The sequence below is a fragment of the Dryas octopetala genome, chromosome 7 (genome assembly GCF_963921425.1).
Source record: "Dryas octopetala chromosome 7, drDryOcto1.1, whole genome shotgun sequence".
Lineage (NCBI taxonomy): Eukaryota > Viridiplantae > Streptophyta > Magnoliopsida > Rosales > Rosaceae > Dryas > Dryas octopetala.
This window is the reverse complement of record NC_141372.1, coordinates 11,859,222-11,880,272: the sequence shown is the minus strand read 5'-3', so window position 1 is coordinate 11,880,272 and position 21,051 is coordinate 11,859,222. Positions and strand designations below refer to the sequence as shown.

Genomic DNA, 21,051 nt, shown 5'->3' with positions numbered 1-21,051 from the left:
GCCAATCCTTAATTTGATGAACTTTTGTGGTTTCAATCGAAACTGATTGGGAGAGAATGAATTCAGCCGAATCCTTTGGTAAACTTTGTGGTTTCAGCTGAAACTGATCAGAATAGAATGGATTCAGCCAAATTGTTTGATAAATTTTGGTGGTTTCAGTCGAAACCAATTAATAGATAAGGGATTCAATCGAATCCTTTGATAAATTTTGGTGGATTCAGCCGAAACCAATTTAAGTAAATTTGAAAGGAACAACAATTAAAGGAAGTGTCATCTACCTAGTAACGGTAAAGGTTTGATGATTTTCTGAATGCATTTCTCAACCGGAAAATGCTTGGGTACTCAATTTTGAGTACCAACCTTGTATTCATCACCAATCATATGAGCCTATGATGGGTACATCATATTCTCTCTCATGGTAGACCTCATCATCAGCTCATGTGATTGATGATGAGCTGGTACTTGCAGTTGAGTACCCAAGCAGTGTCCTTCGATCTCAATCCTCTGCTGCCCCTTTTATAGGCATATATCATAGGGTTGAGGATCAGCTATGAATTCAAAAATTGAATTTAAAACCGGCAAATGGATAACAAATCTCCTACATTTATCTTCTACTTTTTTTTTTTTTTTGCATCTATCCTCTTTTTTTTTTTTCTTTTTTTTGAAGCAGCTGCACTTATCTTCTATTTTTAAGAAAACACTCATCTTATCTTTCTGATATTTTGTCTTGCAGAAATTTTAATTTTCTAGACCCCAAAACGTGAGCCCACATGGGCCACATCCTTAATTTTCTCTTTTTTTTTTTTTTTTTTTTTTGTAAAAATTTATATTTCAACAAATACTAAGTGAGCGACGTCAGAATTTATATATGACCTTGAGTTGAAGCAATTCATAAATAACTAAACAGACATCCATTTATTTGATTAGAGAGAGTTGATAATTCGACTTGATGCTTGCAGATATAGCCATGGATCCTCGCCTATACCGAGCGGCAACCTCAGGAGATGTTGGTTATTTGAGAAGAATTGGAGGTGATGATGTTGTCCATCAGAGAACGCCTAAAGACAACAACGTTCTTCACATTGCAGCTGAATTCAAACAAATAGAATTCTTCAGACACCTTTCAGATCATGCTCGGTATCGACCTCTGTTTTGGGGTACCAACAAGAAGGGTGACACTCCTCTGCACGTTGCCGCCCGAGTAGGCTGTGAAGAAGTAGTAAAGTTTCTCCTTCAACACGCGAAGAAGGTTCAACACATAATTGAGGAAAGTGGAGTACTTGCTGATAAACAGCTACTCCAATTGAAAAATTGGCAAAAGGATACAGCATTGCATCTTGCTGCCCGATACGGTTGCCGTGGAGTGGTGACTCTGTTAGTGGAAGCTGATCCCGAATTGTGTTGTTTTACTAATAACGCGAATGAGTCGCCCTTGTTCATAGCTACTCGCAAAGGCTACGTACAAACTGCTCTTTCTATTTTAAATGACTGCCCAATTCCTCCCTCTTATGAGGGGACCAACAAAGTCACAGCTTTACATGCGGCGGTGACTCGCATAGGCATACGCGGCATACGCGGCATACGCAGCATACGCAACATTATTTTACGGTGCTCACGCATACCCGACATTGACTACAGTAAGTACATGACATTTCTGTATACATATATATTGCATTGGTCCTTAATTATTAATCCTAGCTATAGCAACTTTGTTAGCTGTCATTTCATGTCTTATCTTGAGCTAGCTCTAATTTCTGTTTGGTAATATCTATGTTAGGCCTTGTGAAGATTATGGTGTCCAAAAATCCTGGTATAATCAAGGCAGTTGATGCAGTAGGGTGGACTCCCTTACACTACGCAGCATTAGGAGGGCATCTTGAAGCAACTCAAATTCTAATGAAAGGTGATAGCTCTGCCTCCTATATTTTGGACAAGTTTGGAATGTCAGCTCTCCATGTTGCGGCCTTTGCAGGCCGCACCAAAGTTATGAAAGAGATGATTCGAGATCGGCCTGATACCTGTGATTTGCTCAATCACAAAGGCCAAACTATTCTTCAAGCTGCAGTTTTAGGTGGACAAGCTAATGTTGTCAAGTACATATTGAAGACACCTGAGCTCGCAGGACTTATAAATGATGCCGACGAAGATGGAAACACTCCTCTGCATCTAGCTGCCATTCACAAAATTAATAAAATTATAAACATTTTGGTAAGAAATGCTAAAGTGGATAAGACTGCTACAAATAACAAATTGGAAAAGGCCGTCGACATTTTTATTGGCGACAGTTTGGAACAGGTACGTACGTAACATATATAGGCGCAAACATAAAGTCTTTCTGTGTGACTCTCATACCATCATTTTGTGTTACTAATCAAGGCATATGTTATAATATGAGTGCATGACAAATTTATTATAATATTAATAAATATACACATATTATTACATATGTGAATTAGTAACACTACGTACCGGCTAACGGTCACACTAAAATTTTACTTCTTTTACTATCTAGCTCTTTCTTTTTTCCTTTTTTCCTTTTTTTCTTTTTTTCTTTTTTTCTTCCCTTAATATGAAGTTAACCATCTTTTTGGGCTCACCACATGACTAATTTTATCAATTTGTTAGACCTCACTTCAAAGATCATCATTGTAAAAAATAAATTAAATTGAAAATCATTTAGTCATTTGTCATCAAATAAATTAAATTAAATTAAAAATCATTTAGTCATTTGTTTTGATAAAAGCATAAATAGCTATTATTATAATCAAATGGCTAAATGACTTTTGATTTTGTAAATTTTTCATAGAGATGATCTTTGAAGTGAGGTCTAAAAAATGAATGATTCGGAGTACGAGATTACATCATGTGGTGGGCCTAAAAAGGTAGTTAGTTTCGTATTAACTTATCAACTAATTAGCTTCGTATTAACTTATTAACCAGTTAGCTTTAGTGCATTTTTACTAAAGATAATATGATAATTGTATACTTTTCTATTTTTAACTGGTTCATTCACTACAAGAAAAAACAGTTTGGGCGACAAACTGAGTTTCTCTCCCAAAGTTGATTTTCGTCGCCCAAAACTTTGGGCAACGAAATGTTTTCGTCGAGTATTTGGTCGCCCAAATCATGACGCCCAAGAGTTTGGGCGACGAACTTATCAATTTTGTCGCCCAAAGCTACCTGGGGAGACGAATTTAGTTCGTCTCCTAAGGTAACTTTGGGCGACGAACATGTAGTTTGTCGCCCAAAGTATTTTTAAGCAACGAATCATTTCGTTGCCTAAACATACTTTGGGCGACGAATTAATAGTTACTCTCCCAAAGTATATTTAGGCGACGGAATTATTCGTCGCCTAAACATACTTTGGGCGACGAATTAGTAGTTCCACTCCTAAAGTATATTTGGCGACGAATTATTTCATCGCCTAAACATACTTTGGGCGACAAACTAGTAGTTCCTCTCCCAAAGTATATTTAGGCGACGAACAATTCCGTCGCCTAAACCTATTTTATTTTTTTAAAAAAAATTATATATATTTTTTATATCTAAAATGTATAACACAAAATTAATAAATTTATATCCAAAAGGTATTAATAAATTTTTACAAAACCTATTTTATTTATAAAAAAAAAATTTTAAATATTTTTATATCCACAATGTATATAACACAAAATTAATAAATTTATATCCAAAATGTATTAATAAATTTATACAAAATGTATTAATAAATTTCTTCACCCGCTTCGACTTCAGTTCTCCGAATTGCATAGATACAGAAGCCGCACCTGATGACGCGGGAGCTGAGGTGCCTATAACTTGACTGTAGTGGTGAGCTGAAAAGGGCTGGACTACAGCATCGGGAGCCGAAAAAAGAGTGGCCTAGACTGTGGCATCAGGAACAGGTGAGGGAATGGCCTGGACTGCGGCATCAGGAGCAAGTGAGGTATCGGGATCGGGAGTGCATGCGAGCTCGGTGGTCCTAGATTCAATTTAAAAAAATTTAACAATTAAACTAAATTCAACAATTCAACAATTTAACAACTTAACTAAATTTTATAATTACTCTAAATCGCATATTTTACACATGGTGCTGTGCTGCCATCTAAGAGTACATTTTCAAGCTTAAGGTCTCTATGGCAGATATGCTGCCACAAATGATTTAATTCCTTACTACAATCAACACTACCAAAGATCATGAGGAAAAATAGCAGTATAACAACACATTAACAGAAGAGTTCCAATTTACAGACTATTGAATGACAGTAACAAACTCCTAAAATCAATTGCTGGAAGAAAAACCTTGCCTGATGCAAAAGAACAATAGAAATGCAAAAGGATGCAAATTTTTGCTACATTATGAGTGATTGTTAAGTAAAGGCTTCAAAAAGATAACATGGAGCTCTTTTTTCCCATTATAAAGTAGACGAAAATTCGAATTGATTCCACTTTCAGGGGACATTAAGAGATCCCAAATTCTAAGTTTTAACCTGTCAAAGCAGAATCAATTTACCTCATCCTCACTAAATCGACCAGCATTGCATTTTCTCTCAAAGAGTTTTCCTCCTGCAGCATACTTCATTACTATGGCTAGATGAGTTGATGTCAGCAGGACCTAAAAGAAAGAGAGCCCAATACTCTTAAAAACAAATCTTTGTATCAGAATTCAGAAATAGGCTATTGTAAAGACTATTTCCAATTCACATTAACAAAGAGTGACAGGAAGTAAAGTTCATATTTTTAACAGAGGTATTTTAACAAAATTCCTAATGGCTCCTACAAATTTAAGCACACTAACAGATACTAACAATGCTTATAAAAAATTGATAGAGAACATGCCATCAGTATCTCTCAATGAATCAGGAAAACAATATGACAAGGGTAGCTAAAAAGAAATGAAAAATATTTGGATGCTTCACCTCTTTGAATTGAATAATATTTGGATGCTTCAATGACCTGTGGTTCATGATCTCCCTTTGCACATGTTCGACTATCTGAAACACCAAAGAAATGAAAAACAAAAAAACCCAATTCCCAGAAAAATTCAAACATCAAAAAGAAAGGAAAAAAAAAAGTGAGAGAATTGACACAAAAAAAAAAAAAAAGGAAGATAAGAGGTGAAGGAGATGAAACAGACCTTCTAGCCTCTCTGGTCCACTTGTCTCCTACCAGCCTTGCTACCCCAAAATTCCTAGACCCAATATCCTTCACAATCTCATACCGCTCCATATAATTCCAATGTCCAAAGCACAACAATCAACACAAATAAACATTGTCGATCCTTCTCTATTTGACAACCAGAGTTAGATCATGAAACCGGCCACCAACCTGCATCAAACTGCAAAAGGTCACAGGCTTGCAGCCAAAGAAAGCGTTCAGAGGGTTTAGGAGGATAAGTGGAAAAGACTAGAGAGGGTGGGTAGGTGGGTAGGTGGTTTGGTGTGGGGATGGGGATGGGTTTCGGGGAGAGAGAAATAGGAGGAGCTGGGTTGGGTTTCGGTGGGGACGGCGGCGGTCAGGGACAAGGATAGGTGGTCGGGGAGAGAGAAATAGGAGGAGCTGGGTTGGGTTTCGGTGGGAAGGGCGGCAGTCAGGGAGGGAGATAGGTGGTCGGGGAGAGAGAAATAGGAGGAGCTGGGTTGGGTTTCGGTGGGGAGGGCGGCGGTCAGGGAGGGAGATAGGTGGTCGGGGAGGGTGATGGGTGGTTGAGTCTGGGTTGAAGCAGGGGAGAGGAAGAAGAGAAGAGATGGCAGGGGAGAAAAGAAAGAAAGGAAATAAAGAAGAAGAAGAAGAAGAAGAAGAAGAAAAGCAGATCTGGGGGAGGGTTAATCGAAAAGACTTTGGGCGAGGAAGCTGATTTAGTCGCCCAAGGGCACTTTAGGCGACAAACTAACCATTTCGTCGCCTAAGTGGGTGAAATTTTTAGCGCAAATTCACCCCGCCAATTTTTTGTGAAATTCTCACCTTTGGGCGATGAAATGAGGAAATTATTTCGTCGCCTAAGCTTCCTTTGGGCGACGAAATTCGTATTTCGTCACCTAAGACTTTATTTGCAAATTTATAATTTATATTTAGTGTTTTTTTTTAACAAATATATTTAGTATTTAAAATATATATAATAAATCATTAGGAGATTATAATATACTTAATAATATACAATTGGATTCTAAATTTTAACTTAATTATTAAATTATATTTATAATTTTAATATATATCAAATATGTATTAAAATAATTTCACCGTTACCTAACTTCTACATCTCCGATTGAGCTAATTTTTTGCATGAATGATCCTTAAGTGGAGAACTAAACAATTAACGGTTTAGATCATTGGAAACACGATCGAGATATGACCATCTACATATAAATGAACTGTTTCGACACTTGAAAAGTATAATTTTATTAACTCTTTTGTTGAAACTTTGTCGTTTCAATAATTGAGAAGATCACAATGTAATTTCAACAATCGGAGCCGTTCATTTTCTATGTTCATACACAAAGATCATCTCTACAAAAAATTAGCCAAATCGGAATTCATCTAGCCGATGAAGTATCATTATAAAAACCACAATCGTTCATTAATTCGACCACCGTTACCTAACTTTTATTTCTTCGATTGAGCTAAATTTTGCATAAATGATTTTTGAGTAGGAAACTAAAAAATAAATGGTTCGGATCGTTGAAAACACAATCGCATCATATTTTTATACCTAAATATAAATGCACATAAAAAAGGAACTGGACTTTGGTTGACGAATCTATATATTACTCGCCCAAAGTCATTTTAGGCGACGAATTTACTTAGTCGCTCAAAAATACCTTAGGCGACGAAGGGATTATTCCTCGCCTAAAGTGACTTTGGGCGAGGAATCTATACATTCGTCACCCAAAGTCTACTTCTTTAACCATTTTTTTTGCAAATTTATAATTTATATTTAGTATTTAAAAAATATATATAATAAATCATTATATATAATAAGATTTTATACTTAATAATATACAATAGGATTCTAAATTTTAACTTATTTACTAAATTATATTTATAATTTTAAATATATAGAAATATAAAATATGTAATAAAATAATTTCACTGTTACCTAACTTCTACATCTCCGATTGAGCTAATTTTTTGCAAGGATGATCTTTGAGTGAGAAACTAAAAAATGAACTGTTCAGATGGTTTAAAACAAAATCGAGATATTAGCTTCTACATATAAATAAACGGTTTCTACACTTGAAGAATAAAATTATATTAACTTTTTCGTTGAATCTTTCTACACAACGATCAGAGCCGTTCATCATCTATGTTCATACTTAAAGATCATCCTTACAAAAAATCGGCTCAATCGGAGTTCATCTACCTTTTCGATTATCATTATAAAAATCATGATCGTTCATACACCCTAAACGCTAAACCTAACTTCTACATCTCCGATTGAGATACTTTTTTGTATGAATAATCTTTGAGTGGGGGACTAAGAAATGATCGGTTTGGATCATTAAAAACATGATAGAAATTTGAGGTTCTACATATAAATACACTTGAAGAGTATAATTCTATTAACTTTTTCGTTGAAACTTTGTCGATTCAACAATTATGAAGACTACAAATGATTTCAACGATCGGATTCGTTCATTTTATTCGTTTATACTCAAAGATCATCCCTGCAAAAAATCGGCCAAATCGAAATTCATCAACTTGTTCGATTAGTATTAGAAAATTCACAATTGTTCATAAGTTCGAGCACTATTACCTAATTTGTACATTTCCGATTGAACTAATTTTTTGTAACGATGATCTTTGAGTGGGGAATTAAAAAATAAATGGTTCGGATAGTTGGAAACACGATCGCATTGTATGTTATTACATACATAAAATTGTACACAAAAAAAGACACTGGGACTTTGGGCGAGGAAATACAAATTTCGTCGCCCAAAGTCACCTTAGGTGAGGAACATATTCGTCACCCAAAGCCACTTTGGGCGAGGAACTGAAAATTACCTCGCCTAAAGTAACTTTGGGGAGGAAAATGTTTGTCGCCCAAAGTGACTTTGGGTGAGGAACAGAAAATGTCGTCGCCCAAAGTCACTTTGGGCGAGGAACTGAAAATGTCGTCGCCCAAAGTATGGCCAAAGCACCATTTTGGCGTGTAATTTTAGGCGACGGATTATTGTCGTCGCCCGTCGCCCAAAGTTGCTTTGGGTGACGAATTTGAATTCTTCTCCCAAACTTTCGTCGCCCAAATAATTTTTTCTTGTAGTGATTCTTTTATTTAAATTTTTTGTAAGTTTTAACTAATTTGTCTTCTTTGATAAACATAATAATAATAATAATAATAACAATCTGCTCTCTCTTCCCCAACATTCCCTACTTTCTTTTGCAAGTGCTTGATGATTCAATTATTTATAGGGTCTTTTTCAATTTTGGTACTTGAACTTTGGGTCTTATCCCAATTAGGTACTTAAACTATTATTTATCTTAATTTCATTCCTAAACTTTTATTTTGTCCAAATTTAGTATATAATATGACTTTTTTCAAATAAGGCTTCAAAATTAAGCATTTTAGTCAACCTAGGATCGTGAATAGACCAAATTGACTATGGGTATAAGAAATGTGCAACACACATGACCAAATTTTGTTAGTATTTGTTAACAAAAGTCACATTATATACAATTTAGGACAAAATAAAAGTTTAGATACCTAGTTAGATCGAATGAGGCCAAAATTTCAGGTACCAAAATTTTTATTTAAAAAAAAAAACCCTTATTTATATTAGTAAACTATTCATAACCCCCAATTTAGAGCTTGGTTAATTCAAAACCTCTACCTTTAATGAAACTAATTCCCAACCCCCTATTAGTCACTTAATCTCTTTCAAAACCCCATAGTCAACTAATACTCAGCTAGGTTTGACCCTCATTTTTTCTAATAGTTCAATTATAACCCCAGACAAAATATCATAGCCACATCTCTCTCTCTCTCTCTCTCTCTCTCTCTCTCTCTCTCTCTCCCTGCGCGGCTGTGACTGTCGACGCGTTCTCCGTCGTCTAGTGATATGTGGTTGCCGGTGAGACCGATCTCAGAACGCCTATCGCTCCTCGCTCTTCCTCCCCCTGCCCTCCACGTGCCATGAAACCAAACGTCGACGCCAGATCAGGTCTAGGCAGACTCGAGTTCCATCGCCGGCGATCCTCTAATTCCAGTGAGGATCAGACGAGGTGCCGGACAGCCAGAGATAGCTTCCTCTCGTCGTCCTGAGTGCGATGGTACCATCAGAAGTCTCAACCCATCAGATCTACCAAAACCCTTCCCTCTATTTAATTAAATAGCTCACCATATTCACATATTCATATTAATTAAATAACCCCGGCCAATTTAATTAAAGCTTTGTTTACAAATTGATGACCCCAACAAAAGCCCATATCAAAAGTCAAATTTGTTTTCTCACCAGCATCATCACAACATGCTTGAAGTTGAGATCAGATTTGGAGGGAGAGAGAGAGAGAGATTTGGATTTAATTCAATAGAGAATAAGAAGAAGAAGATGTAAAAATTGCAGATGTAGACTTTTCGGTGGACTTCAAGTAGACTTTTCGGTGGACTTCAAGTGAACTTTTTGGTGGACTTTCTGGTTGACATGTGCTATAGCACTCGACCACTTAGTGCTATAGCACCTGTCCACCACTTTTTGTCCACCACTTTGTCGACCACTTTTTCAATGATGAGTATTTTGGTCTAAACAATGAAAAATAGGTTGGAAAAGTAAGTTTTTGAGAATTGGGTCAAAAAAGCTTAAGTTGTATGAAAATAAGTAATTTAACTAAATTACCAAAAAAAAAATGAGAAATTTTATTTAATAACCCTTTTAAATACGCCTTAAACTTTTTTGACCCCCTAACCCCAAAACTAACAATTATAACCCTTTTTAACTTGAAATATCCATAATACCCTCCATATAAAACCCTTTTTTTACTGTAGCTTTTTTTTTTTTTTTTTTTTTTTTCTCTTCCCTAGCCAACCACTGCCCCTCCCTCCCTCCCCAACCAACCACTGCCCCCCTCTCACTGCCACGCCCCTTACCGCCCCAGCCACTAGCGCCCCCGTCCCCAGGAAACTCACCAAAAAAAAAAAAAAACTCACATCACCCAACAAAACCCACAAATAAAAAACCTCTCGCCTCCCCCTCGTCGCCCAACAAACCCACAAAAAAAAAAACCTAGAAATGGTTGATTCTTTGGAGATCAGACCCATCAAAACCCATCAATGGAGAAGAAGATACAAAATTTTCAGATCTGGTCGAATTTGTGGTCGACACATGGTCGAATTTGTGGTCGCCACATGGCAACATGGCGACCACAAATTTGACCACAATTTGGTGGAATTTATGGTCGCCACACGGTCGATTTTTGGTCGACACATGGCGACCATAAATTTGACCATTTTTTCTCATGTTCTGGCTATAGTGCATTTGTCATCTCTGCCTATAGCGCATTCCACTAGATTTGGGTTTTCGAAATTTTTTTTGTTTTTTTTTTTCAAATTTGGGTTAGGAGAGAAGGGGAGAGAGATAAAGAGAGAAGATGATGGGTCGCTAGCCTATGCCCACCACCATCTTCCACCTCCCCCGCTGAACTCTCATCTATGTCTCTCTCTCTCTCTCTCTCTCTCTCTCTCTCTCTCTCTCTCTCTCCTCCCTCCCTCTCCCTCCTAACCCATTTAGAGAAAACACCCAAATGTGGGTTTTCGAATTTTTTTTGTTTGTTTTTTTTTTTCAGATTTGGGTTGGGAGAGAGATAGAGAGAGGAGATGATGGGTCGTTGGCCGGTGAGGGAGGTTGCTCTCTATGGCTGCTGTAGGAAGAAGGTAGACGAGGGTTTGGCTGTTGCAAGAAGAAGGTGCAGCAAGTGGAATTTTGGGTCGAAATTTTTGGTGGACTCTAGCAACATTTTTATATATAAAGGGGTATTTTGGTCTGAAAAAATGTAAAAGGGCCATTATTGTTAGTTTTTGGGCTAGAGAGTCAAAAGAGTCTAAGGGGCATTTAAAAGGGTTATTGAATAAAATTTGTCAAAAAGAAATCCCTAATTATTTTACCTTTTTTGTTTTCTATTCCATGGCACGCATATGCCTTAAAGCTAAAACTAGTCAGATACAAGTCTAGGCCTAGCAACACCGACTTGTTAATATTTATTTTTAGGCTCAAGTACATTTACATCCACTACCTATTGGGTCCGTTTCAAGTTGGTCCACGAACTATAAAACATTTTAAATTTTTTCATTAATTAACAAAAATCATACAAAATGGTAGACAAAATCGGGTTCTCCATCAAATTTCATACTTTCCTCCAACTCAGAAATCTCTTCAATTTCTTCGGCTTGTGGCTCTGCCACGTCTCTCGGATCATCAGCAGGTTCTACAGCTCCCAAGTTCTCATCTATCGATTTGCAGTTTATAAAAATAGAGAAAGAAATTGGAGGTTAGTGACTGGTGGGTTGTCGGTGCGAGGTCTCGAAAGAGTATACACAAATGTTTGGGTTTTCTTCACCCAATGTGTTTCTGTCTATCAGTTTTGTTTATTTCTTTTTTGGCCATAGCAACGTGGCCTCCATTAACAAATAACAAGCAACTGACATAGTGACACTGACATCCCAGTAAATATATATATATATATATATTCATAATTTTCTATATACGTACTTATATATTCATAATTATTTTATGTACATACTTATATATTTGTAAGTATTTTGTAATATATTCATAATTTGTATTTTGTAAGTATTGTGGCTTAGCCTGAGTATTTTGTAATATATTCATAATTTTTTATAAACATATGTACATGTTTATATATATTTATAATTTTTTTTATTATAATAAAAATGTCTCAAAAGGCTTACGCCTCCCCTTTTAAGACTAAAAGGCCTCGCGTTAAGTTTTTATGTTTAAAAACACTGCTTGAGCCTTATTTTTAATTAGGCAGTTTACCTGTTAACTATTCATTTCATGTGCTCACTATAATTTCTATGTTCTAGGGCACCTTCCTTCCTGTTCTTTGTCAACGCATGGGTCGATGTACTGGTGTGCCATATTTCCATGACCAAATCCAGTGTGAATTCATGAAACTAGAATCCCTGAAGAATGATACGTCCAACACACAAGAGATGAAAGCTTCTTCTTCTACGTCCAACACACAAGAGATGAAAGTTTCTTTTTCTGGTAAGGACAGGCTCTTGAAAACATTTGACACCAATCTACTGATGGCGATACTTATCGCAACCGTGACATTCACAGCAGCTTTCACCATACCTGGAGGATTTAAAAGCGACGGAACACCGGTTTTACAAGACAAGGTGGCTTTCCAAGTGTTTCTGATATTCGACGCCCTCTCCTTCCTTATCTCAATTTATTCGGTGTCTTTGAATTTCACAGCGGCAACTTTCTATGGTTCAGATCGCTATGCACATCCAAGATTCATTAAGTATTCCATTGGAGGAATGATTGTAGCATTTTCTTCGGGCATAATTGTAGTGCTGCCCAAACACAGTCTTCTTGGCATTGCAATCTATGTCACATCTGGCATTTTTTGCGTTACTATCATCTATGGGTTCAAGTTTGTACAAAGCAAGCGCGCAAGGAAGATGCAATGGCTCCAAACCCGTAGATTTTGAGCTTCAGTTGCTGTCAACTCAACTCTTTATCTTCCATATATATGTCGTAATTGGTTTTATATAGTTTTAGTTTAGTCTTTGTTTGGAAACTGGAAACTTTAGTTGCAACACCTATGTTCTCCAACAGTTTGACATTAGTGACCGTAACACAGTCACATATGGGTTTATATAAGAATTAATTTATGGTTTAGGGCCAATTTGGTATTGCTGTGAGGAAAAACAGCTGTGAAGTAAAGTCAGCTGTAAAGTAAAGCAGTTGGGTATTTGGTAAACTATATTTTCAAAAGTGCTATGAGTGCAAAAAACAGTATCAAAGTGTTTAGTAAATGTTAATGTAAAAGTGCTGTGACTGTGTATAATTACAAAATTGGACATGATGCTGAAAGTGTTTTTCACTTAATTGTTTGGTAAAAATAAAATGTTTTTTTTACTTGTTTTTTAAATTTGTGGCTACAAATTTTTATTAGCATTAATTTTTTTAACAACAACATTATTAAATAAGTATGTCTATTATTTTTTTAGGTATATTATAATTTTAATCGTATAAATAAAATATCATAATTAATTATCACAATATAAAATATAACTAACAATGGATATATTTTTGAATTTAAAATAAACAAATAAAAATTATAGAAATCAATAAGGGTATTATGAGTAAAATAAAATATTCATTGTTGTTGTGATTCACTGCAGCTTTCAAAAGTACCTAGAAACCTGCTTTCTGTTTTTGCTGTAGAGAGTTGAGAATTGTGGGGGAAAGTAATTTTTAATTTTTTTTACCAAACACCAAAACTGTTATAGGTGATTAAGAATTGTTATCCATAACATCTTTTGGGTCCTCCACGTACCGCAATTCCAAACGGGGCCTTAACATGATTGTTTGGAGTTTATAATTATTTAGTAAAGGTCAACAGTCTTTAAAACTTAATTAGGATTTAGTGTTTATTGTTATAGAGCGTCAATATATCATGTTAGTGCATAAAAATTTATATAATTATGATTAAGTAAATACTTGATGAACGTGAATCAATCACATTGAGTTATATAAACGTTTAGGGGTTACCATAATTTTTGGGGTTTTTTTTTCCCCGAAAATTATGGTTACTCTGGAATGTCAGCTCTGCGTTGCAGCCTTTGCAAGCCACACCACTGTAATGAAAGAGGTGATTCGAGATCGGCCTGATACTTGTGATTTGGTTAATCGCAAAGGCCAAACTATTCTTCATGCTGCAGTTTTAGGTGGACATAGTAAACATATTAGTAATGTTGTCAAATACATATTGAAGATACCTGAGCTCTCGAGACTTATAAATGATGTCGACCATGATGGAAACACTCCTCTGCATCTAACTGCCATTTACAGATATGAAAATATTATAAGAATTTTGATAGGCGATCGTAGAGTGGATAAAACTGCATGCTATATATAACGATTGGTTAAGGATTTCAGCCCTTCGTTTCTGCCTTGGCCCTTGGGTTTGGTCTGGCTCTGCTCTGTCACTCACCCTTTCAGCCTTTCTTCCCCTTTCTCTGCAGTCTAGTTCTTATTTTCTTGTTTAAACATTTACACAAACACATTGAATGCATTCTTGCCCTTGCGCCTGCCACCAAGACCCAAACTTCATGGGGTCAAAAACTTTCCTTAAGCCCAGCATTTCTGGGTTCATGGGGTCAATTGACCCCATTGACCCCACCCTGCATCCGCCCCTGTCTGCATCTAACTGCCACTTACAGATATGAAAATATTATAAGAATTTTGATAGGCGATCGTAGAGTGGATAAAACTGCTATAAATAACGATTGGTTAAAGGCCGCCGACATTCTTCTTGGCGACAATTTTAAACAGGTACGCAACAGTTTAATTGTCTTTCTTTCTTTTCTTTTATAACTTCCCTTTAATTCCCTAGACAAAAGTGTTCTTATATGGCTTATTATTCCAACAAAGTTTAGAATTTTAATAATAAATGATTATGCAAATTGAAGCAGCCAAAGATGCGTGTCATGACTCATGATATAATTTGAACTCATCTACTAATATCTCCACAATGTGTGCACAAATGTGATAAAGATTCAAAATAAAGTGTAGTGTATTGGATGAGAGTGATTGGTTGGAGTACTATGATTATATGACAATCTTAAATCTATTAACCATTTTTTTTTTCCTGTTATAATTACGTACATACGGGAAACAAATGCTTTAAAGCTAAAACAAGTCTAGGCCAACCGACACTCGCTCGCTAATCTATTTGATTTTAATCAAGCAATTAATCAATGTCTTTGTTTACTTTAGCCTCGTTTATTTACAACAAGTAAAATATTGCACATCCGCACATTATTCTAAGCCATTAACTATTCATTTCATGTGCTCACTAGGATTTCTCTATGTTCTAGAATTCCCTTTGTCATCATGTTGCTTATCACCTGGGGAGATCTACTGGTGTGCCATATTTCCATGAACAAATCCTTTATGAATTCATGAAATTTGAATCTCTAGTGAAGGATGTAATCAGCACCATGTTGCTTATCGCCTGGGAGATCTACTGGTGTGCCATATTTCCATGAACAAATCCTTTATGAATTCATGAAATTCGAATCTCTAGTGAAGGATGTATTCAGCATACCAGCTAGTGCAGATGACAGAGAAATTCTTTTAAGGGAGTCTTAGAGTGCAGTACATTTTATGAGTCTTTCTTAGACTAAAACCGGTAGTAATTTAGGATTTTTAATCAAGTCCTTTTATTTTTCATCTTTGACGACTTTATATTAGGTTTTAACTCCAAGATTTTGAGCTCCGTCCAAAATTTCGGTGTTTAAAACCTAACAAGCAACCTCTACAAAATCCACTCTACACCCTAGGAGAGAAAATACCCTTCAAATTGGGAAAAGACTTTATTATGAATTAAAAAGATTTTCTTATAAATTATTATGAATTAAAAAGATTTTCTTATAAATTGGCAAAAGGATACAACATTGCATCTTGCTGCCCAATACGGTCACCATGGAGTGGTGATTCTGTTAATGGAAGCTGATCCCGAATTGTGTTGTTTTACTAATAACGCGAATGAGTCGCCCTTGTTCATAGCTACTCGCAAAGGCTATGTACAAACTGCTCTTTCTATTTTAAATGACTGCCCAATTCCTCCCTCTTATGAGGGAACCAACAAAGTCACAACTCTACATGCGGCCGTAACTCCCAAAACCATAGAGAGCATATGTAAGTACTTGACATCAATAGCCTCATATGTGTGTTATATGCATGTGTGTGTGTGTATTTCTATAAAAGCGTACTAATGCTAACTGATTAGGAAATTGATACGAAGGTAAATATGAGCATACTAATGCTAATTGATTAGCAGATTGATACGAAGGTAAATATGACTTCTGATCGTGTGAAGACGTACTAACAATTCAGATTATGTATATATAGTGTGGTGGACCAAAATAATAGTTAGTTAGTTTTGTATTAACTTACTAGCCAATTCACATTAGAGCGCTCATGTATCATCCTTATTAATTAATTCCAACTAGCAAATTAGCTTTAATAGTTTCTGCTGCCATTTCATCTTGAGCTCTAATTTTTGTTTGGTAATTTATATGTTAGGCCTTGTGAAGATTATGGTGTCCAAAAAACCTGATATAATCAAAGCAGCTGATGCATTAGGGTGGACTCCCTTACACTATGCAGCATTAAGGGGGAATCTTGAAGCAATTAAAATTCTAATGCATGGTGATACTTCTGCCTCTTATATTTTGGACAAAATAGGAATGTCAGCTCTCCATGTGGCGGCCTCTGCAGGCCGCACCAAAGTAATAAAAGAGGTGATTCGAGATCGGCCTGATACTTGTGATTTGGTCAATCACGCACAAAGGCCAAACTATTCTTCATGCTGCAGTTGTAGGTAGACAAAGTAATGTTGTCAAGTACATATTGAAGACACCTGAGCTCACAGGACTTATAAATGATGCCGATCATGATAGAAACACTCCTCTGCATCTAGCTGCCAGTTACAAATACAATAACATTGTTGAAATGTTGGTAGACGATGCTAGAGTGGATAAGAATGCTATAAACAACAAATTGGCAAAGGCCGTTGACACTCTTCTCGGCGACAGTTTTGAACAGGTACGCAACGAATATAGGACCAAAAATAAGAGAATTACTTGAGTACTGAGGTTTGAATACCTACTTGATGATTCGTTTTAACTACTTGAGAATTATTTTCATTTTATCTAGTTTTAACTAATTCGTTTCTTTCGATAGGAAATAATAATAATAATAATAACAACACATTATACACATCCTCTCTCTAATCCAACATTTCCTATTTTCTTTTGCAATTGTGCTTGATGATTCTAATATGTACGTATGTATGGAGAAATAATTTTCCGTAGATATGAATCCATATTTTTTTCTTTTAGCTTTTTAGATTTGCATCTTTTGATAAGATTAAATTGTCATAAATCTCGATGGATCTTTTTACTTTAAGTCTTTAACTTAAACTTTTGACTTTATATCCAGCTTAGTATTCAGTTATATATTTACTGTGGTCCATATCATAGGTTTTTTTTTTTCTTCTTTACATGTTTTGTATTGTTTTTGTTCCTAGATTACCTCTAGGCCGGCGCCATATGTTTGTTTATTTTGGTAAAATATTCATGATGATCTTATCTTGTCTCGATTAATATTCTTAAATTTTGGGGATTGGAATATTCTAATTCTAATTGATACCATCATGATCACAGGTGGCTTGATCTTTACAGACATAATAGTGGGTCACTTAAATGTTTTTTTATTACTTATCTGGTGGCTATATGTGTCAAACTTAGTTAGGTACGTTAACATTGGGTATGCTAAGTTTTTTTTTGTTTGATTTAGGGGGATGGGGATCTAACTTGGGTGCAGAGGGGTAAATTCTACGCTCTTTCCAATTGGACTGTCCACTAACTATAGGTATGTTAAGTTTGAATAATGAAAATATGAATAAATAGGTATACTAAAATAGTACAAATAAGATATATATTAAATAAGAAAAGTATGTCGATAACAGTTGTTAGGTAGCTTAGTTGAAAGCTATGGTCATAGAATTTGTCCCTAAATTCAATCGACCTAAATAAAAAAAATAAAAATAAATATACAAAAGCGCTCAAATGAATAAGAAGCTAACTATGAAACCCTTTTTAAAAGTGGATTTAATAAACCCTTCAAAATTGGCTATAGTAACTCAATAAGAAGCTAACCACCTTTGGATTCACCACATACCGATGTAGTCTCATAAGTTCATTTTTTAAGTCTCACTTTAAAGAATCATTGCAAAAAAATCAACCAAATTATAAACCAAATAAAATATTTAAATTATTGTAGTTATAATTAGATGGCTAACCTAATTAAAAACCCCTTTTCTTATTAGAAAACTTATTGAAACTTTAAATCCATAAACCATTTCTTTTTGTTACAAAGGCGTTAGGATGCAAAAGCTTAAAGGGAAAATTTGTCACAAACAACTATAGAGCTAGAGCTAGTGACACTGGCCCATTAATCTGTTTATTTTTAATTAGGCAGTTAATCTGTGAATTAATTCCATGTTCTCACTAAAATTTCTTTAAGTTCTAGCATGCCCTTGGTCATCCTGTGGTTTTGGAGATGGGGGAATCAACTGGGGTGCCATTTTTCCATGAACAAATCCTTTGTGAACTCATGAAATCCGAATCTCCGAAAAGTGATACGTCCAATAGTACACCGGCCAGTACTGCAGACCACCGAGAAAAGATGAAAGCTTCTTCGTCTGATAAGCTAGGATGACAAGCACTGGAAGAAATTTGACACCAATCTACTGGTAGTGATACTTATTGCAACCGTGACATTTACAGCGGCTTTCACCATGCCTGGAGGATTCAAAAGCGACGGAACGCCAGTTTTACTGGACAAGGCAGCTTTCCATGTGTTTCTGATATTCGACACCCTCTCCTTCTTAATCTCAATTACTTCGGTGTTTATTAATTTCACATCGACAAATCTCTTTTTGTGGACGTGTCTATGCCGGTGAAAACTTGATTCGATATTCCATTGGAGGAATGATTGTAGCATTTGCTTCCAGCATATATGTAGTGCTGCCCAGTCATAGTCCTCTTGGCATTACAATCTGTGTAATATGTTCCCTGTTATGCTTTATCATCTTTACGTTCAAGTTCGTACCAAGCAAGCGCAAAAGGAACTTGATATGGCTCCGAACCCGCACAATTTGATAGCGCTTAGTCAACTCAACCTTTTATCTTTCATATGTTTATATATATAGTTTAGTCTTTGTATGGGAACTTCAGTTGCAACACATACGTTTTGCAAGAGTTTGACATTAATTAGTGACTGTTACGCAGTCACCTATATATGAGTTTCTAAGAGTTTATGGTTTAATATGATTTTTTTGGAGTTCATAACTATTTAGTAAAGTTCAATGCATGATGTTTACAACTTGGAGTTTAGTGTTTATTATTTTAGAGTGTAGATATATTGGCGTTTTAATGCATGAACATTTATATAATTGTGACTAACTTACATTTGGTGGATGTGACGCAGCCACACATTCATGAGTTATATATATATATATATATATATATATATGCGCTTAAGCAATGGCGGATTTAGGAATCATTGTTTATGGGGTCAAGATTCAAGTCGAGTGCGTGAGAGTGATCAACGGCTACGACACCTTTTGTGACGGCGAGCTTCACCATATGCGTGAAAGTTGAATTGAGTTTGAGTGAGACTAGAGTCAAATTGGGTTTGGATTTAGGGTCCTATTCATTCTCAATGTGAAAGACAAAAAGGGGTTGTCAACATATGTGTTGTCTGAATATTAAGTCTTTCCATTTTTGTTTTTTAAATAAAATTGTCAAAATGAGTTGAATTGAGTTTGGGTGAGACTAGAGTCAAATTGGGTTTGGGTTTAGGGCTCTAGTCATTCTCAATGTGAAAGACAAAAAGGGGTTGTCGACATATGTGTTGTCTGAATGTTAAGTCTTTCAATTTTTGTTTTTTAAATAAAATTATCAAAACGACGTCGTTTTGACAAGTCTCTAATTTAAAAAAAGAAAAAAAAAAATCACACCTCCTAAACACATGATCCACTCTCTTCTTCTTCTCCTTGCCTCTTTCAAACATTTTCACAAACACCTTTCACTATTTCTTGTCCCTGGAACTTCAAGGAGAAGCCATGAACCATGCATGGGGTCAAAATTTTTCATCTAGAGGGAGATTTATGGATTCATGGCACCTTGGATCCGCTGGTGCGCTTAAGGTTATGATTTCAAGGGTTTTTTTATTTTTTTCTGGATGAATTTATGGGATTTATTTAATAAGTTTTAAGACAATTTGAAGTATATCGAGAGCCACGTACACAACTCCAACAAATTCATATTTATATGTAACACTACTTGGGAAAAGATTTAAGAGAAAAACTACAATTTTAAATTACCATTAGAATAAGACCGAATTGAAGAAACCCCATTAAGAATTATGATATGGAACTGTAATAACATATTGTGGTATGAATACAATGTTTAATACGAAAGTTGTAACACTAGAGCATTGGACGTCCTATGTGAAATTACTGAAAACAAATACAACGCATAGCCTAGCTAGATTCCTTCATTAAAGATAAACTAACAGTTTACTTCATTTTTCAAATTATAATCTAGAAATTTTGTTTTAGTATTGAATTATATCATCCCTTTGTATCCCTTTAGGATCAACAGGAGGCTCTCCCATGTTACAAGCAACAAAATTGCTACAATTTAGTTTTTCTTTTCCATGCAAATGAGCTCACAAAGGTCCAACATGAAACCAATTTAAGGTTTTACCATATTCTATTAAGAGATAATTAGGCTTGAGTCCTTTAGAAAAAAAAATTTTAGATGGAGACCGGAAGTGTTTTAAAATTTATAAGAAAATCATTTTAATTCATAATAAAGTTCTTTAATTTATAAGATTTTTTTTTTAATTCATAATAAAGCTATTTTAATTTATAAGATTTTTTTTAATTCATAATAAAGTCCTCCTCCGATTTGAAGGGTATTTTTCTTTTTTTGTAGAATGAGCTTTGTAGATGCTTAAAACCTAACATAAAGTCATCAAAGAAGAAAAATAAAAGGATTCAATTAAAAACTCTAAATCATAAAATGGACTGCACTCTAAGTTCCCCTTTTATTAATCATATAAAATTGAATGGAGTTGGAGAAATGCAGCTCAACATCAAAACCTTTTTACGTTATCTGTTTTACTTCTCTCACTCACATCCTCGAAGAATGTCTCGATCAACTAGAGACATAGAATACAGGAAAATATGTAACCAATGAAACAGTATAGCCAAACTCCAACCTTCGATGCT

The 21,051-nt window shown here is 35.3% G+C and overlaps 1 protein-coding gene and 1 pseudogene across 1 annotated transcript; both read left to right on the top strand.

Moving 5' to 3' along the window:
- Positions 1–949: 949 nt before the first annotated feature.
- LOC147279728 (uncharacterized) lies at positions 950–3,964 on the top strand. The gene is made up of 3 exons (XM_086251877.1): positions 950–1,637; positions 1,778–2,295; positions 3,754–3,964. The coding sequence occupies exons 1-3, from the start codon at positions 950–952 to the stop codon at positions 3,787–3,789; spliced, it is 1,242 nt and encodes a 413-aa protein (XP_086108003.1). The 3' UTR covers positions 3,790–3,964.
- A 9,803-nt stretch (positions 3,965–13,767) lies between these two features.
- LOC147279727 (protein ACCELERATED CELL DEATH 6-like) lies at positions 13,768–18,913 on the top strand (annotated as a pseudogene).
- Positions 18,914–21,051: the final 2,138 nt, after the last annotated feature.

Excerpts from the sequence above, each read along its gene's own strand:
- LOC147279728 (XM_086251877.1), top strand. The coding sequence starts at position 950 with ATGCTTGCAGATATAGCCATGGATCCTCGCCTATACCGAGCGGCAACC. Across the intron at positions 1,638-1,777 it reads CATACCCGACATTGACTACA|GCCTTGTGAAGATTATGGTG; the intron begins GTAAGTACATGA and ends TATCTATGTTAG. Across the intron at positions 2,296-3,753 it reads TTGGCGACAGTTTGGAACAG|TTCTCCGAATTGCATAGATA; the intron begins GTACGTACGTAA and ends CTTCGACTTCAG.